Genomic DNA, 27081 nt, shown 5'->3' with positions numbered 1-27081 from the left:
AAAGACATTCAGGCGCTGGAGCGTGTCCACATAAAGGCAACGACGCTGGTGGAGGCTCTGGAGCACATGTCCTGTGAGGAGCAGCTGTGGGAGCTGAGCGTGTTTAGCCTGGAGAAGAGGCGGCTCAGGGAGGTCCATGTCGCTCTCTACACCTGCCTGACAGGAGGTTTTGGCCAGCTGGGGATCAGTCTCTTCCCCCAGGCAATTAGCAATAGGATGAGAGCACAAAACCTCAACTTCCACCAGGAGAGGTTTAGGCAGGACGTTAGGACTAATTTCTTCACAGAAAGAGTGATTAGGTATTGGAATTTGATGCCTAGGGAGGTGATGGAGTCACGGTCCCTGGAGGTGTTCAAAGACTGGACGTGGCACTGAGTGCCGTGCTCCACCTTACCGGGCGCTGTCCGGTCACAGCTTGGACCCGATGATCTCGGAGCTCTTTTCCAGCCCAACTGATTCTGGGATTCTGACTAGCTCTAGCCGTCAGAGCGGGAAGGAAGGGTGTGTCGGGGAGTGTATGTCCGTCTGTTTCCATGTCCGTCCGTGTCCCGGTGCCTCTGTGTGGGACGACCCCGCGGCGCCCGGGCGCATGCGCACAAGGAAGGCTCGGGGGGGTGCGCGCCGCCGCCGCCGCCGTGCCCGCGCAGAAGGCGGTGCTGCCAGGGCGGGGAGGGCGCGGGGCCGCGCTCGGCCCGCAGAGCCGCGCCGAGACACCGCCCGCCCGCCGCGAGGGAGCGGCGGCACCGCCGGCCCCCTCCGCCCCTCCTCCTTCTCCTCCGCCTTCTCCTCCGCCTCCTCCGCCCTCCCCCCTGCCCCTCCTCCCGCCGGAGCGAGCGAGCGAGATGGCGGCCGCTGGGGCTCTGGCGAAGCACGAGCAGATCCTGGTGCTCGATCCGCCCACCGACCTCAAATTCAAAGGTGAGGAGGGGGGAACCCGGCGCGGCGGAGGGGAGAGGCGCGGCAGCGGCGCGGTGTCCCGTTCCGCCTGGGCGCCGGGCCGCCTCCGGGCGCCGCGCTCCCCGCTGCTGCCGCGCCCCCGCCCGCCCCGCCGGGACTCCGCTGCGCTCCTGGGCCCGGCCCCGGAGCGGCGGCGCCCGGGGACGCGGTGTCGCTCTCCGCTCGCTGGCGGTGCGGGCTCCCTCTGGCAGCAGCGGGCAGGAGAGGCCCTGGAGCGGGCGGTGGAAGCCTTGCGGGGCTCCAGCCTTCACGAGGCTGCCCTGACGCCTGGCCTTGTCCCACTTTTCCTCTCAGGCGTGTTGGGCCGCGGTGCCCGCGCGGGGCTGGTGCGGCTCTGCAGCACCGGTGGCCGGCCCCGGTGCATCGCAGCCCCGCAAGGGCTCCCCGCCCTTTCCCCAGAGCTGTCATGGCTCAGGCAGGCTCTCGGAACGTAAACAGGGAGCTCGCCTCTTTCCTGGGAGTGAGGGAAATGGAATGCGTGCCTTTCGGAAGTTTTATGTGTGCTGTGTGTTGCGTGCCGACCGCATGGCTGTGAGTGCTGACGTGCTGCTGTCAAAATAGGTTCCTGCTAGTGCTGGTGTCGTGTGTGCCTGGGGTTTTCTCTCCTCGTGAGTTAGACAGTTGAGAAAGGAAAGGCTCTGTCAGAAATGAGTGATCGTTGAAAGGCATGGGCATAAAAAAAAAGCGTGTCAGAACATGTAGTTTTTGTGATGATATATCTGTAAGGGATATTGAGAAAAATCTCAGAACCTTTCAGATTTGGAATCATCAATATTAGATTATTTTTTAAAGAGTAGTTTATATTATGTGAACTTATGTTTTTAAGTGTTGTGACTGGTGTCAGCACATTTACGTGCCTAATCCTGTACATTCCTGTGTTTTCCACTTTTAGAATGCTCATTTTTCATTGTTTTAGAGAGCAGAGTGGAATTTATGATGTTGTAAAAATCTTGTACGGACAACTAGAACAAATGAATGTTTGTGTTAGAATAGAACACTATATTTCCCCAAAATACATTTGGTCTGGCCTAGCATTTAGATAATTAGCAAACTATACTTGTTTAATTGATCTATCAAATCAATTAAACCCCAACATCTGTCTAATTATGCATATTAATTTCTTCATAGCTTCTATTTAAAATTTTTTAAAATTTCACTTTCATATGCAGACTCAAAACCGTTGCAGGAACTTGTCATTTTCACTTGGGTTTTGTGTTTTTAAAATGCTGCCGGTCTGGCTGCACTCACATTTCAGTATGCTGTCTTCAAACAGGGTGATGCAAGAACAGGCTGGGGGAAAATGCATTATTTTTATTTTAATTAAAAAATATACTGTGTGTAATTTGAAGCCTGCAAATGCTGAGATGTCTTTGAGGTGGAACTAAGCCGTATTGATGTGATATGGAACAGTGTGTTGATAGAATAAATACTAGATGAGAAATTCTGTCTGTGTGAAGCTGTTGTCAGTCAGTGATCTTTATTGTGCTCTATGTTTATGCACTTAGAGCATGAAATGTGTATTCTTTAGGCATAAACTTTGGTTTCAGGCTAATTTATATATTAGGAAAATTTCTGAAGAGCAGACTAAGCAAAAACAAAATATGAAGCATAATGAGACTGCAGCACTCTCTATTACTGTACTATTGCAGTAATATACTACAGGAAGTGCTGTCAATTCAGAGAGCATTGAGTGCACTCTCAAGAAATATTTTCTAACTGCTTATTATTTAGAGGTGTTTAAAAAGGTTTGTGGGCCACAAGGTAACCCAGTTCTAAAGTACTGTGTTGAAGAATGCAATATTGGCAGTAATGAATTCTGAGTGTCACCTTTTAAAAAGTAATTGGTTAGTAAGAAAGAGAATATATGACTCAGAATAAAAGTAGCCTAGTGTAGGAGAAGCATAAACTTTCTTAAAAGAATAAAACTACATTTTTTTAGTGCAGTAGATTATTCAAAGTTATTTTATTGGTACAATCATCCTTTTTTAATTATTATTGTTGATGCATATGAACAGAGATCCAGTTTAAGTCTAAACATTTGAATTGAACAAATAATGTTATTGGTTTTCTTGCCTCAGGAATTTATAATGGATTTGCCGACCTTTAGGGTAACAGTGAAATGAAAAAGTGTGCCCCTTTACAAACAACTATTTCATTAAAAGATATGTAGTACTTAACATAAGAAGTTGTTAACAAGGCTTTAAATTCATCATTTCCTGATGAAACTGCTTTTCTATTAATAAAACCTAATTTACTCTGTCAGCAAAAATAAGGTCTGTAATACATTTATCCTTGAATTTTATTCAGCATGATTCAAGGGGAGTTCTAAGAGTGTGTCCTGTGGTAGCTAACACATTACATAGTTCCCTTGGTGTCCAAGATTGCAATCCTGTTTTTATAGTGCTTCTAGTCCTAGAAATTGCAGTCATTAGTAGTGTTTGGGTTGTGGTTGATTCCCTCTGACCCCCTTCGGTAGGTGGATTTCTTTGGATTCTGAAACTATCAGGAATCTCTTAAAGCCCACAAAACAATTAAGTACTTTTCATAGTGTTGTGCAAATGTGACAAAGGGAAAAATTGTACTTAAAAGTGATGAAACCAAGAGGCAGTTGATAAACTATGTAATATCACTTTCAGACACTCAGGGTGGAACACTGAGAATTTGCCTCGTGGCAGAATTCTGGTCTTGTACCCAGGTTCTTCAGCCATATTGCTCCTGCAGGTTGGCTTTCTTTGTTGGGGTTTATTTAGGACTGGATAGGAAGAATTGAAACACAAGACGCTTGAAAGCAACCCATTTGGAAGGTGGAACATCTTCTTGCTGGTGCCTTCTTCATGTAACTCATACATGTAATCATTGTTGGTGGCTCTACTTCAGTGAAGATTATGGGAATCTGGAATTGGTGCCCTGTGAATAAATGTGTTGTTTTTTTTTTTTTGTAAGCAGTTAGGTAGTTTAACAGCAACATTTGAACTTTTAAATTCAAAAATTTGAAGCACTTTTATGGAAACTCCTTCTTCCTTAAGCCAGAGAAGCCAGTTTTGCAATTTTAAGTGACATGGATTTAGGTTGGTCTTGGATTGTGGTAGTTTTTTAAAAAAATATTTAAAAGCCTTCTCCAAATGTTTAAATCAGTCATAAGACATGCTTCTGCAACACCTAATTGAAAATCAACACTAGTTGATTTGATGAGCTTTAGAAGATTAGTAGACAGTGTTCAGAATTTAAATTTCATGTGATTCAGAAGTGTTTGACTAGCAATGCAAGATTCTAAAAACGCCTGAATATTCTAAATTAATATCCTTTATTGAAGGTCTTGCTTACAAATGTGTGAAGTCCAGTTATGTTACCTTTGTAAACATCTCAAAATAATGAGCTACCCTTTTCCTTTAGCAAACTAAAATAAAATTTGGAATGTGTCTGTGTGCAGTAAATTTTCTCTTTGGTGGGTTGAGTTACTAGGAGAGATCAGTGTGACAGAGAATATTTAATTTCTGATTGTTGATCTGCATCATAGTCTGGAATTGTCAGTGTATAAAATCAGCTATCAGCTGGTGTGTATTCAAATGGCTTTTCATGGGAGGTAGAGAGCACTTCACTCAAGTATTGTGGCTTATTCTGAAATGCAGATTTCGACAGCCTTTAAAATAATACAGAAATATTGCTGTAGGTTATTTTGTAATCATTACTCTGCTATTGGTAACACAGAAAGCCATGGGATATGTGTTGCTGCAAATCGAGAAGATGGAATTTAAAGGCAAAAATAGCTCAATGTTAAATGCATCCCCTGCCCTCAAGGTCTGTTGCCAGAATTGGCCTAGGATGCCTTTTGGTGTAGGCAGAGTTTGAAGTCCTCAAATATGATCTTACTGCCTTACTTGTGTGTATCTTGATTATGTCAAATTTTATGCCTGTTCTCACTCTCTTCAAAGTACCATTAAATTTTTTATGTCCCAATTTTATAAGATAGGTTAGAAAAAAAAAGGTGATTGGGATGTCAGTTTTCTGCTGTCTTCATTCAGGAACATTTTTGAAACTAAAAGAGTGGGAGTGTAGAGGGGGGAAAACTGATTGTAAGTGATTACTAATATAGTTGTGACTTTCTGATACTTTGAAATGGTTCCATTTTAGTTAATATTTTTACTGGCTGGGAATTGCATAATGACAATAAAATGACTCAGTATTCAACATGTAGTCTGACATTTTTTTTCTTTTAAATACAAGAGCAATGCTTGGCATTGTTTGCTCTTCCTATATGTATACTTCTATCTGTTGTTTCCTGGCTCAAATGTAGTATTTATTAGTATTTTAATTTCTTGACATTATATATATTAATGAAAATCGAAGTACAGGATGATTTGTGGGAATGTGTTGAGGAAGAAAAAGATAATGTTTTTTACATGGTGTTGCTTATTAGGTGGTTATTATGTTATACAATAGTCTCTACCACTGTGCTAGACTGCATTTAAAACTGCCTTATAAAAGGGGAGTTATATTGATCTGTGAAGTCAGGTGTGTTACAGTGTTAGATTATATTTTGGCAGAACTAGTTTGTCATTTGTTTTAAGATTCAGTAATGGAATATATTCTTGTGGTGATAGAGGTATACAGCAGTGAAGATTTAGGAGTTTTGTCCTTTACCTGAAAATTATGGGGCTCTGTTTTGCTTAATATTGCTGTTGCTTCACTAAACAGTGAAACACTATCCAAACCTCACATCTTGTCCTTCTAGTGTGTACCAGTGATTGGTATAAAAGCTTCACCTTTGCATTGTAATTACTATAAAGTGCTTATTCATGCTGCTTGTTGATAGCATAAGCAGGTGTTCTAGATCACCACAAGACATTTTTATTAATGTTATAAAGACATTCTGTATTATGCATGAACAGTGTACTGTTGCTCAAGGCCAGGTTGAAAAGTAGAAAGTTTGAGAGGATTGAGAGGAGCTGTTTTATTGCATCAGTAAATATATCTGAATATTTAGTGCACCTACTGTCCATTGTGGAAATAAAAATTGTTCCTGTTTTGGCCTTACCATGGTTTGTGAACATTTTACTTGCTTTGTCATTGGGAGGTGTTTGTTAACCAGATCTTTGTGACTATCAGTCACTGAAGGGTTTTACATACTTCCCTTATAAGCCATGAATTCAAATAGAAAAGGTTTCTGAAGAGAACTTACTGTATTAAAAGTGGAAAAACCAACCCTGACTAATTAGATAAGTATTACACTTTCCAGTTTGGAAGCTGTCAGTTTACAAGGCTTGTGATGTCAGATGAACTTGATAAGTGAGTGTAAGCTTATTTCTTTAAAAAGAAAAAAAATCAGCAAAATGACTCTACTAAGATAATTTCTGATGTGATATTTTTGAAAATAAAAATGCATAAACACAAGTTAGAATTTTACTACTAACTTTGTTTTTCTTAAGGTGGTAAGACTTGGGGCATGGTTATCTTGGCTTCTAGCTTCTATTGCCTTTTAGTGTTGTTTTGGATTGTATAAAGTTATTTCCTGGCATTTTAAATTGTTTAGCAGTGTAGATGTCGTATTTCATTTTTGTACTTGAATGTATTTAGAAATAGATAGTTATATAAAGGAAAACAGATATTTTCAGCTCATTCCTATATGAGCAAGGTCTTGTGAATTAAGATAGTTTGCTGAATATTATCCTGCTGTAGGACTTAATGTGTTTAATTAAGCATGGAAGAGGAAGAAAATAAAGTGTTTGCATGAAATTTGTGAAGATAGTCAAATCAGAACTTTTCTGCCCTTTGTTTCTCAAAATGTGGTCTTGGACTAAAATCTTCTGACACCTCAGTGCTTGAATTGGTCTGGCCTCAATAGTGAGCAAAGCCTTACAGGAAGGAAGGAAGACATTGAGGCAGATGGAACACGGAATAAAACGCAGTGTCCCGGGTAGAATGTGGCAGTCTGATCTGAGACCTTCTCTGTCTGTGATACTGGGGATTGCCCTGACCCATGTGCAGGACCTGGCACTCGGCCTTGCTGACTCTCGTGTGATTCCCATGGGGGCACCTTTCCCTCCTGTCAGGTCCCAGTGGATGGCATCCCTTCCCTCCAGTGAATGCACTGCATCGCTCCCTTGGTGTCACTTGGTGCAGACTTGCCAAGGGTGATGTCACTTCCACTGTCAGTGTCACTGATGAAGACACTGAGTAATACTATCCCAGTATGCATCCCTGGGGGATACGGATACCACTTGTTGCTGGTTTTCACTTGAATGTTCTGGCATTGACTGGAGCTCTTTGGACAAACCACCCAGACAATTCCTTGTGCATCTAACAGTCCATGCATCAAACCCATCACCCTCTAATTTAGGGGTAAGAATGTTGGGTATTAGAGGCTGTACTGATGTCCAGGTAGGTGACACGTGTACCCTTTCCTCGTCCATTGATGTCCACCGTAGAAGGCCGCTAGATTAGTCAGGCCTGATGTGACCATGATAAAGCCATGTTGGCTGTCACTAACTCCTTGTCTTCAATACATTTTGATATGTTTTTGAGGAAAGTCTGATCCAATTTTCATTAATGACCTTGGTATGGGTGGGAGTATGCTGGTACAGCGCACTGGTAATGCAAGGTTAGGAGATGTGATGAATGCAAAAACAAAATTGGATGTGTGCTAATAATAAAACATTTTCTTAGAAGTGGTGAAAAAGAAGTAAAACTAGTGATGAGTACTTAATCATGGGTTTATTGTGAACGTGACAAGTCATGAAATGGGGCAAATACAGGACTGTAATTTTGTAGTGAGGAAAGTATTTATGTCAAGGTTTTTGGCTTTGATGAAGCTTCATCTGAATGCATCCCTGGCAACACCTAGTCAGATAAAATGAATCCAAATGGGAATGATGCAAAGACAGCTTTATTAACACAAGTGAAGTAGAAGGAGAATAGCTTTAGCTTGTTAATCTTAGCAAAATGAAGACTGAAAGGGGATCTGATTGCTATCTATAAATACATCAGCAAGGTAAGCACTGGGGAAAAGAATATCTATCTAGACTAAAGGATAGACTTGGTGGAAAAATGAATTTGCTTCAAGTGGCTATGAATGTATTTAGATCATTAGAAACTTAGCTGAATTTGAATCCTGTCAGTCTGAATGAACCTTCTAAAAATTGTGGGCAAAAATAGTTTTAAATGCATCAGATACCATTTTACAAAATTATTAGTTTCATGTGGACTTCAGAAAGCTTCTCCTAGGTAATGAGTTTACAATGCTCTTGATAGTTTGGTACGACATTAATGGTATACAATTATGTACTTAAGGTAGAGGAGGTATTTGTGTTACATTCCAAAACATTAGAATAGCTTGACTGAGATATGTTTAATTTTTTTCCTTTGTAAAAAGGGATATCCATAAATTTAAAAATTATATACGTGTAATTAACTGCTCTGTATGTGAAATAAACCTAGTAATTCTAGTCTGTAGGGATATGATATTAATTTAACATGTTATCATGTTTAACACCATGGTGCTAATAAGGCCAGTAAACATAGTAGACCAACTGAAAGTAAAAACTGTTTGGTTTTTTAATTTGAATGTCCAGTAGCCATCTACCAGGCACGTTCTGTGTTACAGCTCAGGATGGAACTCCAGCTGCTTCTGTAGCAGTGACCTGACTGGTCCTGGGAAGTGCGGCTGCATTAGCTCAGCTCAGTACTGGGATGTGAAGTTGATGAGGAAGTGGAGTTTGTGGTCCTGTCTGATCGACAACACCAACTAAATGCAACTTCTGCTTGAAGCAGGTGTTTGTTTACCCAAGTGACTGGAGGAAATGGTTGTGCTTGGCTTTCAGTGGCTTGGGAAATGGAGACCTGTGGCCTGTGCTTCCAGAGACTGAAAGGTCACGCTGAAACTGCAGTGATCTGGTGGTGTGTTTGGGAGGCAGTCCAGTGTCAGCTGGACCTGTCTGTAGGAGATTTTAATGTCTAATACACAAGTCTGTTTTGACCAGGTTCTGTGTTATGGGCTGAGGTTGGATACCATGTAGCAGTCCAACAGTTGAAACTGTTTGTTTGGGTTTTTTGTTTTTTTTTAAGAATTTTCTGGGCTGTTGTCCATGGTGGAAGACTTTAGAATTTAATTGGTTCTTAAAGTTCCTTCGTCACACTGTTGGGATACAGCTTGCAAGGAAACCAGAGAAAACCGCAAGAGCTTTGGTGGTCTGTTCAAGGTTTGTGTCTGGCCTCTCATACCCATTTCTTGGAGCATATTGGGAAAAGTGCAAGGCAAGAGCTTTTGATCAGGTCTTCTGTGGGAAGACTGATTTTCTATGTGCCACTACAGCTGTCATCTGAGATGATTACAAGTGTTCTGATTACTGCTATACAGTTTGAAGAGTATCTTGTATGTTGCAATGCAGATCAGTTAGGTATATCCAATGGGAGATTTTTTATGTGATGATGCATATGGATTTTAAGTTGCTGGATATTTGAATATTTTAAGCAGCACATCTGGGTTTTTCAGCATCACTGAAACCATTGGTATGCTACAGCAGGTTAAATACAAAACAAGTTTAAAAGTAAAAAGGAAAGGGAAAAGTTACTTGTTTATTTAATTCTGTTGATCAAATATGCTAATATTCTGGAAATCAAGAACCTCTGTAAATATCAAACTCATTAGTTACCCTACCTTATGCAAGCGAAGAGAATAGCTGCTCCAGCAGGAAGGCTTTATAACATAGCCCTTACTGAACTAAATCTATACTGAAAGATTGCGTGTATATATTAGTTGTTTCAGGACTTTGGGGGGATAATTTGATGGTTTAAATGTTCAAGTTAAGCACCATTGAAATATTTCTACTGTTCTTGTTATTTCAGCAATGCTTTGGTATGAATAATACTTTATGATTAGATCCTGAAGATTTTATTCTAGTAGAAATAAGAGCTACCAATTTTAGTATGCTCTTAATATGTCTCTGGCAAGAATAACAGTGTAATCAAGCAGAGCTAAATTGTGAGTAAGAAATTCACGATATTATGGAGGTTAAGTTTAAGGTACAAGCATCCCTTTGATGTTAGTAACCAGGTTGTCCTTTAGTAATGGCACTCTTTCAATAGGAAAGATATCAAGAATAGACATCTACAACTGACTTGGGCCTAGACTGCTAGATTTTAAGGCTTAAGCTGAATACCAGCAGTAATATCTTCGGATGAAGTTATTCTGTGTTCTACCATCTTATAACTAGTGGTGTTTTGTTGTAGTTAAGGCTAAAGAAACCGTTGCCCATATTTAACATTAAATACAGGACAGTCTACATTTAGTCTGTATTTTATCTAATATATAAAGAAAAGAATGCTCTCTTGATCAGAATTCCTGGTAATCATCTGTGGTTGTACTTTACCCTTGAGATAGATAGGTGCTTACAGCATTTTTACTGTGGTTTCTTGGCTACTAACAACATTTCAGTCACAAGCTGGGGTGAATAAGAAGTTTTGATCCAGAAAAAACATGTAAGGAAATGTTTTGTCTGCTTTGAAATGTCACTGTGTCGTATTTTTGTCTTGCTCTGTCAGAATGGCAGGCAAAAGGTTTCAGCTCCCATTTCTCCTACACCAGCCCCCAGTAAAGTGTGCATGCCAGCATCTGCACAAGCACCTCTAACAAGCTGTGTAGCTGTATGCAGGCTCTGCCCCTTTGATGGATGAAGATGAGCTATTTTAGGATTTTAAAATGGGCATTGTCTCAGCATTTTTTAGAAAGAAAAATCTATGATAGACACATCAGCAGCATGAATGCTGACAGCATGTCATCGTGGGGAGCTCAGATAAAATCTGATGTTACCCCTTGTAAACAGTGGTAGCCTAGAATCAGCCCTCAGGAATTGTGGACATTAAGGTGTGTCAGCTTTCTTATAAAGCCTGTTTTGCATTCTATATTTTACATGCAGGTTGATGATAAAATGTAACTGTTTCTCAAGTGCCAGGGTAGAATAAGAAGTGAAAGATTCTGTAATGCTGTTCTAATATATGAATATCTTCCTGAGAGCCATGGTTATTTGTAGGTATAATTAATCTCTCACCTTCATCCACTGATTATTCCTGATCATTCATATTCATGTTTAAGTATTAATCCATGAAACCTAAGTTATTATGCTTCATAGACCGTGAATAATTTTAATGTAGGTGATTTGTTAGAGTTGGGATTTTTCTTCCAGTGGGCAAAGGTATTTGAATGGTCATGGTTCTGGTATTTCAAGAGGAAGGAGTTATTTATGTTCGACGGCAATGTACATTATATATTCTCTTCAGATTTTTTTCATAGAGGTCTGAATATTAATATCTTCAAATGAATTTATGGAAATAAACAAATTCCACTCGCTTTTGTGTCAGCTATGTCACCTATGCTTTTTTCAGAACGGACTATCAAATTTGATTTTGAGCAATAAAGTGCTTTGTGTATATTTTAAGATTGATTTTCTTATTTGATAGTCAAGGCAGTTTTGACTTGCTACAGAACACAAGTATTTCTCATTTTTAGACATCTTTCCTTCAGTACCTCTGGTGGAAGATGATCTGGTCAAGGAATACTTAAGTAAGCTAGACATAGTAAGTCCAAGGACTCTGGTGCAATGCACACGTGAGTGCTGAGGGAGCTGGCAGGTGGACAGGCAGGCTGACAGGAACCTTGCGAAGTTCAACAAAAAGTGCAAAGTCCTGCAGCTGGGGAGGAACAGCCATCCAAGCAGCAGTGCAGGCTGGGATCTGAACAGCTGGGAAAGCAGCTTTGCAGAAATGGCTCTGGGCATCCTGGTGGCCACCAAGTTGATCATGAGCCAGCAAAGTGCCCTTGCTGCAAAGAAGGCCAGTGGTGTCCCAGGCTGCATCAGGAGGAATGTTGCCAGCAGGCTGAGGCAGGTGATCCTCCCCCTCTGCTCAGCACTGGTGAGGCCACAGCTGGAGTGCTGGGTCCAGTTCTGGGCTCCCCAGTACTGACACCATGGAGAGAGTCCAGAGAAGAGCCAGGAAGATGATGAACTGGAGCATCTCTCTTTGAGGAAAGGCTGAGAGAGCTGTGGCTACTCCAGGCTAGGGAACTGAAAGCTTGGGAGAATCTTACTGATGTATGAAATACCTGAAGGGAAGGTGCAAAGATGATGGAGATGGGTGACTATGGGCAGACCACAGAGGCATTGGACACACCTTGGAACACAGGAGCTTCCCTCTAAACGTGAGAAAACATATTTTTACTCTGAGGTTGACCAGCTAGTGGCACAGGTTGTCCAGGTGGCTGTAGAGTCTCTATCCTTGTGTGTATTCACAAATTTTCTGGCTATGGTGCTGGGCAGCTGGCTCTTGGTATCCCTGCTTTAGGCAGGGAGTTTGGGCCACATGACCTCTAGAGGTGCTTTCCAGCCACAACCATTTTGTGATTGCTGTGTCAAATGATGGGAAAGAAGAAACAATTCTATTTTGGCCTAATTTAAAAATTCCATATAACATCATACAAATATAGATTACATGGAGCTTTCTTAATTTAACTTACTCTTTCTTTACTCCATTGTTATATTTGATTCTGGCAGACTGAGTTGCTGGAGATCTTACTCTGTTCCTCTCAGGTCTATCTGAAAAGTCAGTTTACTTGGTCTCCAAAATCTGTCTTGCTTGGTTTACAATATTACTATTAGTTTTAATTCTGCTGACTTGGGCCCATTTCTCATTTATTAGGACTCAAACTGTCAAATGCAGTAAATGAATTTTCTTTTTCTGCCCAACCTAACTGTATTGTGCATCCAAAGGAAACTTCTCTGAGTTTGTTTTAGTTAAGCTGCATTGAAGTGTTCTGTATGTTTCAAGTGCTTTTGGAAATTCAAAGGTGATGCAGCAACTTTTAAAAAACAGCATTCCACTTAAAGCATATAATCCCCATATTTTTAAAGTTAATACTTTAATGCATTTTAAGGAGTTCCACTTAAAGCTCTAAGAGTGTTTTTAAAGTTAATACTCTAACACATTTTAAGGAGATTGAATTCCTTTTGCCAGTCTGTGTATGTTTTTTATGTGTACTTACATTGTTTTTAGATGTGGTTGAATGTATCACTCTGCTGTGTCAATTTACAGCTTAAATAAATGTTAATTCAATGCATGAACTAGAATGTTTTCTGGCAGAGTCGGCTTAGATAATGACTTTTGTGGCAGCTACAGTTCATTGTCTTAAATTGAAGAGGGTGATATGCTTAACACTTAAGCTCTTTCATAAAATGCTGTTGATTTTGTTAAATAATGCATGCTCATTTTTGTACAACTCTACAAGTGATCTGCCTTCTAATTATCACCGATTTTGTGTAATTTAATAAAATTATAATTTATTCTTATCCAGTTTTGTGGAGAGGTGGTATTTTAAGGCAGGCTTTTTATGTACATTATGGCAACCTTACTAATTTTGAATGGAGCTTCTTGCTGACCAAACCTGTTTCCTTCTCAGAAGTGCTTTGTTTGCTCTGTATAGCTAGAGGTACTGACATGGGTCTCTTACCTTTGCCAGGGGTACCAAGCCTGTGGAGGTTTATCTAAGCCCTTCCTTCCCAACTAGGAAGGTGTGTTCACATCATCATTTCTTCCCTGGTGTTTGACCATCTCAGGTGGTAGAAAAATGGCTTTTGAAGCTGGGACAGTGAAGGAGACCTGAATCTGAAATGAAAATGAGCATTGATGAAAAAGATCTCTGTACAGGTCTTACCTATCCAGTAATACATATATTTTGGTTTTACTGCATTATAACTGGCAAGCTTGTGGCAAGATGGGAAACTTGGCACTGTTTCAGCAGTAGAAACTGTCTGTGCAAAATTCATGGCATTTCTTCCTGCCCACTTGTTGCTGTAGTCCAAGCTGTGTAGTTGCCAGAGGCAACCCCGGCATTAATGTTGTGTGCTGACTGCACTGCAAGATGCTGAAATAGAAACTCAGCACATGAAGTTTTTGGATAGGTCTGGTATTTCTGAGTGTGATTAGGCAGGTGTCTGTCCTTTTCTAAGGCCTTCATAAGTCGAAGTGACAGGAAAACTTGTGGCATGAATTGTCGTGCTCCATTCAAAACGAATTGGAACAAACTGGCACTTTCACAACCTTTATTCCAGGGAGATGCTGTAATTTTTGTCTTGAATTTACTCTACTAAGAGAGTTGTTGAACTTGCTGTCCCCTCTGAAGTAACTCTTGACTTCCAGAGGTTATTGGATTGAGATTACAGGTTTATAAAGCAGTGACCTCTTGTCATTAGACATCATGTTACATTGGTATGTAGCCTGAGGATTTTATTAGTTGAATTACCACAGCTTGTGTGTACAGTTAGACATAAGCCTATCTGAGATTTGAATGCTTAAATAAAAATCTGCTTGGACCAGAGTGTCATGCAAGCAGCAGGTAAGATGCTATTTTTGAGATTATAATGCTGCCCTGGTGTAGCTGAATATTTACTGAGATGAAGTGGGTGTGCCTTTGTCCATTTTGGTGCATGAGCAGAATGTTTGTATCCCTCTTTGCCTGTTCTTTTCCTTGTTTACATGCAGTCTGGGTAGTACAATCCAAACGTTTCTCCTTCCTGGTTCTTCTGCCTGTGCCCCGCATTTTTCGTCAAGAACGGTTGTAGTTTAGGCTTTTGCACTTAGGCTGTTACTGCCAGCTTGTACTTTATTTCCCCACTCCTGTAAAGGTAGTGGTCCTTATGTTTGCGTAATAATGAGCACTAGAATCTTCTTCAGGTGTTGCAGTTTCTTTTTTGAAGGGTATGTCATGCTAGCTTGTATCATGTGGCTCCTCTGAAAGATACTAGATTTTTTTTTCTGATTTACTATCCTTCTGTCTGTTCTTGTCTGTCCTTTCTCAGATCCAAGCTGTTGGTTTGCCACAAAACTACCAAACAGCTGGGATCTGCAGGAACAGTGGAATTCAGTCATCTCTTCCTTTTGTGCACCAATTTGTTACCACCTATTTATTAAATCTGATGGTTGCAAATCTTAAGAGTCTTTATACAGCTATTTTCTTTAAAGCTTTTAGAAATCAGGTAAAAGGTAAAGCTGTCATAAGCATCCTCTACCTGAAAAAGATTTCAGTCACCTCTGAAAGAAACGTCTGATTCTAAAAAATGTCCCCGAGCTAAAAGCTTTTTTTTGTGAAGTATCCAGGAAATGCAAAGGAGGTCACTGCATTCATGTACCTGGGAAAGAAAAGCAGATTTCTTTTAATTATCTGAGGTGTTGAAACTGACAGTAAATAGTGGAGTAATTGAAAGAATATATTGAATCCTATCTCATTATTGCACACTTTAAAAAGGCAGGCATGAGGAGACCTTTCATATCACAAAAGAAACAGAACATCTTTTATTTTAGTTTAAGAAGCAGTTTATCATCAGTTTATAAATTCACTGTTGCTTTGTCTTGAAACAAGCTGGTTTTGAATAGTATATCTCCTTTTCTTGATGCCTGTGCTTTTCAAAATGAGCCTCTGAATTTTTTTTCCTTTGTGCAGAATGTCCTTAGTAAAAGTGGTTGAGAAGATTGAGAAGTAGACCATCTCATGTTGCCTAGAGTTGCAATTAAAAAAAAGTAACCCTCAAGTTTGAAAGCCAGATTCAAAGTGCTTTTTGCCTCTGGGCACTGCAAAAGCAGTAGTTATTAGATGACTAATAGCTTAGGTCGTTGTTAGTAAAACTCCCAGAATACTTCCTCAAAAATGTGTGTGTAGCTTGAAAAAAATACATGTTTGGTGTGTTATGAGTGTATCACCAGTCTTAGAATGAGAAGAGTATTCAGCTGCCTGGTTTTAGTTCAGTTTGTGGTATGGGTGATGGGAGGTTTTTTTTGGACCTTCCTCTATAGGTAAAGACAACTGGATCATGCAAGAACCATCAAAAAGATAAGTGGCAGAAAACTTTCAAGTAATTTTGTAAATCTTGGGGCCTGTGTCAAATTTGCGTGGATTGAGAGGATGACTTACTTCATCCACCATATAAAGTCAGATCAGAAGTGAAATTTCAGACAAATAATACCAGTTCCTATTTTGTCAAAAGAACCTCACTGAATGTAAACCTAGTTCACATGTATCTTCAGCCGCATCTCAGTATTCTGGTTCTCAGTGATTCTCTTTTTAGTCTTTATGTATTTGTATCTTGGTGTTTTGTGTTAGGACTGTTTAACGCTCTCTCAAAATCAAGTCCTTGGAATGAGCTGTAGAAATAAATGCATCAGTCAGGTAGTGAGCCCTCTAGTGTAGTAAGGTGTTTGATAGCGGGCAGAGCTTTTTCCTTCAGAGAAGTGCAGACTCCTCTATGGAATAAGGTGTTCAGACCTCCCTGAATTGACTTCCTATGTCTCATGCAGTTGGTGGTTTTGTTGTACCTTGCCACTTGTTCGTATCACTTATGTTTTTCATCCAATTTAATCTGAAGTTTGCTTTCATTGTAGTTTTTTAATGGAAAAGTTGTTGTGGTTTCAATACTGATAAAAATTATTTTGTAGTTATTTAATGTGTAGTTTTAAAGAACTATAAAGAAGGTTCGTAAAAGTTAATGTACACATGGAATATTCTTGAATAAATTTAATGTTCATATGAAACACCGTTTTTCTAGAGCCCTTGCAGTCTTGCTTTCAGATGACACAAACATAAGGAAGATTTACACTGCTCGGAATGCTGTGAACCTTATTTTTTGTGATGTTCCTGTGTGGCATTGCATGAAGGTGATCCCTGTTGGAAGATGTGCTTTTCCAGCTTGATATTCGAATTACGCCTCTTGTCCAGACTTGGAAGGAATTCCTATCCTGAAGGTTTAACATAAATACAGATTAGAGAGTACACTGCATTGAGTACATAAATATAGCAACTTCAACTACAAGAGCAACTATTGCTTTTCTGTGGATCAGTTAGAGTACATGCATAAACAGAATATGATCTCTCTTGCTTATTTTGAGTTTAAAAGGGGCGATGGATACATTGTTCTTTTAACTCTATAGGAGGTCAGAAGCCAACAGAAGTTGAAATCTCCAGAGCAGTGACTGTGTTTTAGTCTCAGTGTTTTCTTTCTTTAAACAATTGAAAGCGTTCCAAAGAATGTGTTACTTCTATTCCTGAAGAACAATTCAGCAAAATTTGCTTTTGCATGTGACCAGTACCTTCTAGGTATTTCAAATATTAAGAATGATTTGGTAGGAATAGCATATACACATATGAACCACTTGTGCCAGCAGCTCGAGTCTGTTGTAATATTTAAGAGTTCTTGATTGCTGTAATGTATATTGTTGTAACTAAGGTGACAGAGCACTCTTTGCATGTAACACAGGGTATGTGCCTAACAGGTGTATGATTTAACCTGCCAGCAAACTGGCAACAAGATGTATTTTAAGAGTTACTTGTACTATATAAACAGATTTCTTCTCCAGAGATGCACATGTATTTTAAAAAGACCAATTCTTTTTTCAGGTCCCTTTACAGATGTAGTAACTACAAATCTTAAACTACGAAATCCATCAGATAGAAAAGTATGCTTCAAAGTGAAGACCACAGCACCTCGTCGATACTGCGTGAGGCCAAACAGTGGAATTATTGACCCAGGATCATCTGTAATTGTTTCAGGTAAAAATAAATATATGCAGTTGTAGTTAAATGTCTTTAAAGCCTTTGTTGCTAGTTCCCTAATGCTTGATCCTAAAGACTGTTTGAAGTATGTCAGCTTTTCAAAACCTTTTTATTTTTAAATAAAAAGGAATCCCCTCATTAGTATGATGGCAACTTGATGTAGAGCTGCAGTGATACATGAAAAAAAATCTTCCATGTAGAAATACTTGCCTTTGTCACATTTATTTGTGGCTCTCTAAAAGAAGGAAAAGCAAGTTGAAAATGGGCAGTGACATTAACGGTACCTTTGCCTCAGACTACTATATTCTTTTTTGTTTCCTGAAGTAGAGCATTTCTTGGCTGCTCTGGTGTGCTTTCAGTGTAACATTTCATAGTTCATTGCATTTAATAAAAAATTCGTTTGCAGTTGTATGTAGTTGTTGTTCTCAAGAAAATGGGAAGACAAGATAGTAGTCTGCAGATTTGGTAAATGAATTTGTAGGTCATTCTTCTGACCATTTTGTGGTAGAATCTCTAGGATAAGGGGAATTCAGGTTGTAGATATCATAGGCATTACCGGTGTGAGCTCCTAGATCTCCTAGGTCTAGAAAAATGATTATTTTAGAGCCCTTGGAGACCTCTGTAGCAAAGCAAAAGGGAAATAAGGGAGCAATCCTCAGAGCTTTTCAGATCCATATTCTTACACCCTTTGGGAAGTTAAAAGAAACTGGAAAACTATCTTCAGGTGTTATGTTCAATGATGCAAAGAAGAATGCAAGACAAGTTTATGGTTGATTAAAACCTTAGAGTAACTTTTTGTAGGAGTTTTCTAATCTGATCTGTAGAATGGGGCCCTTTAAAACTTCATTATTGCTTAGCATGGGCAGTTCAGCATCTGGATTTGTGTTTCTTATTCACTGACTTGGGGATGAAAGATTATTTTACTGGGAATTGATTTAACATTCAAATAGTCAAAAACTTCTTTATTTCCATCTTCAACTCCAATTTATAGCCATTTTGCCTTAGCTGTGTGTTTGACCTGGTATCTGGGACTTTTCCACTGGCTAGTTCAATATCACAATCAAAATCTCACTGGCATTTCTCTTCAGGGAATTGAGTAGATTGAGGGATTACATCCTGTGTGTTTTCATAGTTATAAATCATCTTTTTAAAGCTTTAAATATTTTGGTTTTTTAAATGAGTCAGTACTGGAGATGTAAACAGTATTGTGGCTTCAGGATCTCCAGTAAAGGGAAACATGTCACACTGCTTGAGTCTTCACTTGGCATGGCAGGAAGTCTTTGATGTGCCTATTTCTGTATTACTGGATTCTCATGCAGTTATTCAGCTACAGTGACCTCAAGATGTTTTCAAGTGCCATTGTTTAGTTACAGTGATTCCACTGTGCTTTTCAGAACTAAGTTCTCTTCCCCACAGTGTCAGCTTCATATTTTTGTTTTTAGGCATATCATTTATTTTGGGTCATTTGCTAAGATAAGCGCACAGATTATTTTTCTAGTGACCCACTTTATCTCATCAGTCTCTCAACTGAATGTTTTCAGTGCTGAGTCATCTTTCATATAATTAAAAATAGATTTCTCTCATATTGTTGTGCAGAGAGAAATAACTATAGGATACTGTGTGCTCTTATGTTCAAAACTGAATGTTGTGGTAGTGCTAGCTGTCTTCAGCCTGTTTAATGCATCGTGCTGATTCAGAGCCAAGCCCGTTTAAAAATTCATTGTTGGAAATGTGATTTGACAGTCATTTTAAGGAAGTCCACTGACATTTTTTAATCATTTATTACTTTTCAACTGTGAATCACTAAGTAACCTTCAGCCACGTTTTTTAAAATTTTTTTCCAAAAATACAAATTCCCTAAGAGCTGTTTTTCTTTGCATTGATACCCTAAATTTACTACTTATTAATCTGTCATGTATTGTTTGCTGTTGACTTGTTAACAGCAATTGCTTGTTCTTGGGTTTTTTTATAATATACCATGTTACTCTTGTTCTTTCACAGCTTGTTACTGTTACTTGTTAATGTTTTTCTCTCTGCTTTTGCATTTTTCTAGCTATATCAGTATCTCTGCCATAGGTTTCTCATTTACATTAAATAGGTACATACATAGATAACTGTTATAGGACTCCATGTATTTTTTTCTTATAATTTTCTGAAACTGCCTCTACTTCTCTTAATTTTGTATAAAGATATACTGAACTTAAATTCCCATTCTCTGGAAGACAGGTGTATATACACTGCGAAATAATTTATCTCTCCAGTTCACTGCATCCTCATCCTCTGGTAGATCAAGTTGCAAGTCTACTCCCACATACACATATTTAGATGTACATTTTTTGGGTCTCTTTTACAGGATGTTTGTTCATATTTGTATATTGAAATGTCTTTTCCTATAGTAATTACAGAAATAATCATGTCAGCCACACCAGACTCGGACCTCTCAGTCCCTTTTTCTACAGTGTATGCACTGCCTTTGCATTTTAACTTTCCATGTCTGTTCAATGAGGACTGAAGTCTAAAGAGGTTGCTGTATGTACATGCTTGCTGTAGTGATTAGCTGAAGAATCACAGTTTTGTTTTTTCCTTTGGAACAGTAATGCTGCAGCCTTTTGACTATGACCCAAATGAGAAGAGTAAACACAAGTTTATGGTACAAACAACCTATGCACCACCAAATATTACAGATATGGAGGCAGTGGTAAGTAAAATTGGAGTAAAATGGATGATGTCTTTCTTTTCCTTAAAAAATTTGGCTTAACTATAAATTAGTCACGTTTTTGCAATTCATTTTGAAGAAAAATTTGGTTATCTGTGAACAAGTGTGACTTCAAATGTGATTCAGAGTTTTTAATATGAAATACAAGGTCAGTTCTAAGAACTTGCCTGTAGTGATTAACATAGAGGTTACTGAATGGAAATAGGAGAGAGTCTAAGGTCAGTTCAGTGTTAAAATATGGGCATATTATATCTTTATATGCAGCTAATTTAAAAGGGATAAACAGGTTGAATTTGAAGGAATCAAGAGTATATTCAAACAACAAGCCTGAAGCTGTATGTAAATGGGTTCATGTGGTACGAAAAGTGTTTAAGTGAAATGTTGAATGGGATTATAATGAATTAAAACATTTTCAAGACTAAGATGTGTCTCCCTACAAGATACCAAGTGCTGGCTAAACACAGCACAAATGATTGATATATTTATTTTCTGTTTCAATAGACCATATTGTAGCTTTAGTTCTTAGGCTGGGTTGGTCTGATGCAAGACCCACCCATAAAGAAGATACGTAGGTTTGTGCTTGTTCATTCAGAAGTAAAGTGACTGTTTCTGATTTTACTGGCTGGCAGCAATGGGAACGAAGCCCTCAGTTGTCAGAACATGCCTTTTAGGGTGTATGTGGACTCGTGTAAGTATGTCCTAAGGCAGAGGTCAGCGTTGCACATGCTTCTGACTCTGCAAAGTATTTTAAGTAATGCCTGGGTTCACACAGGTACATTTGATGTTCACTCAAGGCAGAGAAGGAGAGGGAGAACAAAGGATCAAGATGAGATTTTATAAATTGCCGAAATCCAAGAGACCTTTTGGGCTCTGTCCCCTTATATGAAGGCAAAGACTACCATGACATCAGTCTTCATTGGAAGCAGTGGAAAGCCTTCTAGATTTTGTGAAGCTTTGGAGACATGAGTGTTAACATCTGTCTGCCTTTTTGAACTGGTTTGTTTTTCTTCATATGCTTTAGGAGCTCTTGGTTATTTTTGGTAAATGAAGCATGCCTTTTTGGTGAGGATATGAAAACCTACTTCAGAAATACCTTTTAAATAACTGCTTTCTTAGTGAGTTCAGGTATACAGTACTGAGAAACAGATCTTGCAGAAAATTGCTATTTGTAGTTAAAAGTTACTGTATAACTAATACTGCTGGAAAGAAAAAAAAAAAATGTTATGAAAAACCTGAATATTTGAATCTGTAACACCTATAAGGTAACAGGAGGACCTTTTAGAAAAGTTGCTGCAGACTTCAGCCCAGTCTCTGAGCCTATGAATTTAACACAACTACATGAAGTGCATGCTTTGAAAGTTAATTGTCAGCTGAGTAGAGAGATTCCAGCATAGTTTAATTATTTAAATATACTGAGAACCATTAAAATTTAAATGTTTTTTATAAGTAGCTTTGAAAAATTCTCTAGGCCCAAATTGTCACATGATATGCAATAAAAGGAGAAGGCAGGTAAGAGTCTAAAATTTGAAGAACTAAAGAAATTTACTCTAGAACACATGTAGAATCACTAAAAGGTGTCTTTCAATCTTTTATTTAAAATCAGTGCTTCCAAGATGGGATACAAGAAGTACATTTACCGAGGCATAATAGGGATAGAACTTTCTTCTCAAACTGACTCAGATGCTACTTGTTTCTCATTGTGTGTTAAGAAACCACTGTATTGTCTCCTCCCTGTTTTATACAAACCTCTGATGGATCCATCCTTGCATTCAGTTTACTCATTTTCATTTCCAGTCTTGAATACCCATCTCTAGCTTTTGTTACTTCACAGCAGTGAGTGTGAACAAAAAGCATTGTTCATGAGCAAGTCTGAAAATTGCAGGGAGGGTAAGCATGGTATTCAGCTGTATGGGAGGTCAGTGCTAAGAGCAAGCTCATGAAATGTTGAGATGTTTGCATAAGTCCAGCATGTTAAATAACTATTAATTGCTTCCTTAGTGGAAAGAAGCGAAACCTGATGAGTTGATGGACTCCAAATTGAGATGTGTGTTTGAAATGCCCAACGAAAACGATAAACTGGTAAGTAAGGAATAAGAAACTGTCATACACACTGAGTGGTAGGATCTCACAGAAATTTCAGGGTTTTTTTAATTTACTTGATTTAATGACTAAATTAATCTATGGAATTTGTACTAAATTAGACAGGAGGGGTGTTCAGCATATAACTTTTTAAGGATTCATAGAATCATGGAACAGCCCAGGTTTAAAGGGACCTTGAAATACCGTCTGGTCCAAGATCTAGTCTGAAAGGGAGCACTCTGTCCAACCACATCTTAGAAAACTCCAGCAATGGAGAGCAGTGCCAAAAAACTATATTTTTGTTATTTTTGAACTTCATAGTTTTCAGATGCAATCTGAAGTTAAATCTCAGTTTAATCTTGGGGGGAAGGGGATATAGGGATTTCTTTGTGGTCAGGGTTTTTGGGGTTGGTTTATTGTTTTTTCTTTTTTTGAAAGGATAATTTGTGAGATGAAGGTGTAAGCTTCCTAAATGTGTGTTAAACAGTAAAAGTGTAAAGGTTTTTTTATTTATTATAATTTTTATAATGTAATAAATATTTTATATTTATTAGCATTTATTATCAAGGCACTTAGTTGTCTACTTTCTAGCTTTAATTTCATAAAGTGTGTAATGTAGTGAGAGAAATGTAATGGGTTATACAAAACTTCCTCCTTTTGTACTTCCTCCTAAGAAACTGTCCCTGGGGACAGAGGAGCTTGTTCTTTAATTAAAAAGTCATCTCTGTACAGCCACTCTTAAGGGGCTTTAGGCCCTTCTAGCGCCCACTCCTTAAGGCCATTTTTCTTTGAGTGCAAGAGCTCTCCGTCCTCATGTGTAAGACATCAAGGAAGACAGGTTGGAAAATGGCATGGCTGAGCAAGGATCTGCTCCTTGCATTGAGTAAGAAGGCAATGCACAGCCAGTGGAAGCTGGACTTGTGACTTGGGAAGTACAGGGATATGGTTTGGGGGTGTGTAGGAATGGGATCACGGAAACTAAGGCACAGATGAAATGGGATGTGACAGGGGATGTGAAGAGTAACAAGAGGGGACTCTGTAAATATGGAGTTTGTTAGAAAAGAAAGGACAAGGAGAGTGAACCCCCCTGATAAACAAGAAAGGAGAACTGGTAACAACAAATATGGAGAAGGCTGAGGTACTCAGTGACTTTCTTACCTCAATCTTCACTGGCAGTCAGGCTTGCCAGATCTTGGGGCTTCTCATGGTTGAAAAGCTGGACATGAGACTACTAAGTGTGTGCTCACAGTCCATAAAGCTAATTGCATCTGGGACTGCACCACAAGAAAAACGGCCAGTAGATCAAGGGAAGAAATTCTCCCTCCTTCTACTCTGCCCTTGTGAGACCCCCTCTGAAGTCCCGAGTCCAGCTCTGCGTTCCCCAGCATAAGAAGCGTGTGGAGCTGCTGGAGCAAGTCCAGAGAGGGGCCATGAAGATGCTCAGAGGCCTAGAGCACCTCTTCTATGAAGACAGGCAGAGAGAACTGGGGTTGTTCAGCCTAGAGAAGGCTCTATGCAGCATTGCTCCTCATTGCAGCAACTTTTACTGCAGGCAGATACTGATAGCACAAGGGGGAATAATTTTCAACTAGAGGAGGAAAGATTTGGCTTAGATGTTTGGAGGAAGTTCTTTGCTCAGGAGGTAGTGAGGCACTGGGCCCGGTTATCCAGAGAAATTGTGGATGTCCCATCCCTGAAGGTGTTCAAGGCTGTGTGGGATCAGACTTTGAGCAATCTGATCTGGTGAAAATTGTCCCTGCCTCTAGTTGGGGGGAGGAGGTTGGAACTAAATCTTCTTTGAGGTTCCTTCCCACCCAAACTATTCTATGATTGTGTGATTTTGAGCAGAGCTGTGGGAATTAGATTGTTAATTTTAATATTGTTCTTTTCAGACTTTTTTGTGACTCCTCAGAATTAGTAATGTGTATTTCAGATGCTGTCAGACTTAATTTTCATGTTTGTGCAGCACTTTATTTTTCTTCACTAAAAGGTATTATAAGCGCAAAACATTTGTTCATAGGAGTTGGTGACATGACCTGTTCTGACCTGACTTTATTTTGTTTCTTACTATTGCAGGATTACTTTCTTGTTTTTATTTCACACCCCCCCTGCCAAATTCAAATGCTCTTTGGTGTATTTTATGCCCTCTTTTGGATGCCTCCTGGGTCAGTGTTAAGCAGCTAAAGTATTAATTTGTGTCTCAGTAGAATGTAGTACCAGATAAACAGTGCAATCTCCTCTTGCTTTTTTAATACTTGAGCTAATCAGAATTGAACTGTCAGTGTGTCTGTTCAGCTTACTGTAAATATAAATCTCATTGAACAATATTTGTAGCTTCATTATTTCACTGTCAAGCTGTGGATGATTTTTCTCTAGGTAAGTAAATTCTCAAATCATTCTTGATGTTTGTAGAATGATATAGATGCAAGCAAATCCGCCCCAGTACTGAACACATCTAAGCAGGATGGACCGATGCCAAAACCACATAGTGTTTCACTTAATGACACTGAAACAAGGAAGCTCGTGGAGGAGTGCAAAAGACTTCAGGCAGAGATTATGAAGCTGACAGAGGAAAATCGGCACCTGAGAGTAAGTTCTGCATCCATGTTTATACTGAAGTGGCTTCACTCTTCTAGATTGAAAGGTCTGGTTTATAATTAGGCCAAAAGAGGTATATTCCAGCAAGTAGATAAAGCTGTTAGAATGTCAAGATTGATTCATGATACGAGTTTACTGTCCTGTATATAATGTATATTTTGAACTTGTCTGTGATTGAGACTTTGTCATTGTCATGGAGGAGACACTGAAGCTGCATAATGTTCTTCTCAAACGTAGTGGTCCTATTTAAGGTGATCTTAGTTATTTTAAGTCCAAGTCAAAGCTATTGAATTGGTAGCTTTGTAAAAGTGCTTTATTTTTCATTAATAATGAGTGAGATCTAGAGCAGTCACATTTTGTATTACAAACAGCTAGTGAACAAGAGCAATTGTTTGGCCAGAGGAGGTAAGCAAATACTGCTTTCTTGTACCTTTATGTAAAGGTGTCACTTCAGTGACCGGTAACTTGTCGATACATGACTTTGTATCTTTTCTATATATTTGCTTTTGGAACAGTTCTGACAATTTCATTGGCCGTGATAGCCTTTTAAAGAACCATGAAATAGTATGATATCTCCACACCTGTTATTCTGATGACATTGGCACTAAACAAAGCAGATGTTTCTCCTTAGCAATAAGGAATTACTGCTATTTAATTTTGACACATACTAAGTAAGAGCAGAATGCTTCATTGGGCCTAGCAAGATTTTTGGTACTTTTTTTTAAGCAGAGAGGCTAGTGAATTATGGTTCTTATTTAAAATACGGTTTTCTATGTTCATGTTTTGGATTTGCTGTGATGTAATGTTGTATATGTTGAGGGTTTTTTTAAAACTTTATTTAAATACTTGCCAGTAAATATGGCCTTTTGGGTTCAGCTTTTACTATCCTAGTGATGCATTTATGGTTTTTTTCCATCTGTGTTTTTTCTTCCCCTCAGGATGAAGGCTTGAGGCTCAGAAAGGTAGCACACTCGGATAAATCTGGATCACCCACAGCTTTGGCCCTCAGAGATAATGGCTCTAATTCTCTTCCTTCACTTCTTGTTGTAATTGCAGCCATTTTCATTGGATTCTTTCTAGGGAAGTTCATCTTGTAGAAAGAATGAGTCAGAGAAGCATGCAAAACTGCAGCTTCCTTTTTTTTTTTTCCTTTTGTTTTTTTTTTGTTTATTTTTGTTTTCTCTTGGCCAGAAAAAAGTTTGTTTACCTACCACATCATGGGTAGTATGGCCCGAGCGGCCGTTCTTGTGTACAGCATCATAACAGGCTTTGCCTTTAATGATCTCGCACGGTTAGAAAACACAATCTGAGAAGACAAACTGTTCAGCTGCTGGACAAAATTGTACATTCAGTCATCAATAGCAGGTATCAGTTGCACAGTCAGTCCTTTATGAAAATTCATAAATAAAGAATTGTTCTTTCTTTCTGTGGTTTTAATAAGAATTCAAAAATTGTTCAGAGTCTTGTAAATGTTATTTTAATAATCCTTTAAAATTTTATCTGTTGCTGTTACCTCTTGACAAATGATTTATTAGATTGCTAATCCCACTCATTCAGGAATATGACAAGAGGTATTCTGGGGGAAATGGTGCCTCTTACTGTGTAAATTTTCTCCTTACCTTACTTTGCTAATATCATGGCAGAATTTCTTTCTTATTCCTTGTGAGGCATTGTTGAGAGTTCTTCATCCTTAACAGTCCTGTCCCATAATATTTAACATGACAAAAGAAATAAAATTGTTAACAGATTTTTCTGCTGGGTAGCCTGTTTGTGTGTGTCGTGCTTTTAGAGGGGATTCTTAACAAGTTCATTGTTCATGGTAATTTGCTACTTGTAACAAATGGCTATTTTGAAGTTTATTTGCTTAAGTCTCTGGCTTTGACTGTTGTAATTGAAGCTTGGGAAAGAAAAAAAAAAGAGGTTTCCATTCCATTTGTTTAAAAAATGAACTGTTTTTTGGCTGCTTTCAGCTACAAAGAGGATGGTTATCAAACTTGTTTTGGGACAGAATAATTTGGATATCCAGCAGGTGCAAATGCCAGACATGAATGTTTTCAATACATTAACAATTTGCTTGGATTGTGCAGGAGTGTAATAATCAACCTTCTGTTCCATCTTTGGATCTTCTGGGTGTCTTCCAGGA

General features: G+C 38.9%; 1 protein-coding gene across 1 annotated transcript; it reads left to right on the top strand.

Annotated features, from left to right (window-relative positions):
• Nucleotides 1–719: 719 nt before the first annotated feature.
• Nucleotides 720–26876, top strand: VAPA (VAMP associated protein A). Its single transcript, XM_039705981.1, has 6 exons — nucleotides 720–918; nucleotides 17390–17542; nucleotides 20140–20243; nucleotides 22260–22340; nucleotides 24753–24929; nucleotides 25877–26876. The coding sequence occupies exons 1-6, from the start codon at nucleotides 843–845 to the stop codon at nucleotides 26033–26035; spliced, it is 750 nt and encodes a 249-aa protein (XP_039561915.1). The 5' UTR covers nucleotides 720–842; the 3' UTR covers nucleotides 26036–26876.
• The last annotated feature ends 205 nt before the right edge of the window (nucleotides 26877–27081 follow it).

This window comes from Passer montanus, unplaced genomic scaffold (assembly GCF_014805655.1).
Source record: "Passer montanus isolate IOZ18808 unplaced genomic scaffold, ASM1480565v1 scaffold19, whole genome shotgun sequence".
Taxonomy (NCBI): Eukaryota; Metazoa; Chordata; class Aves; order Passeriformes; family Passeridae; genus Passer; species Passer montanus.
This window is presented reverse-complemented; position numbering and strand designations above follow the sequence as displayed.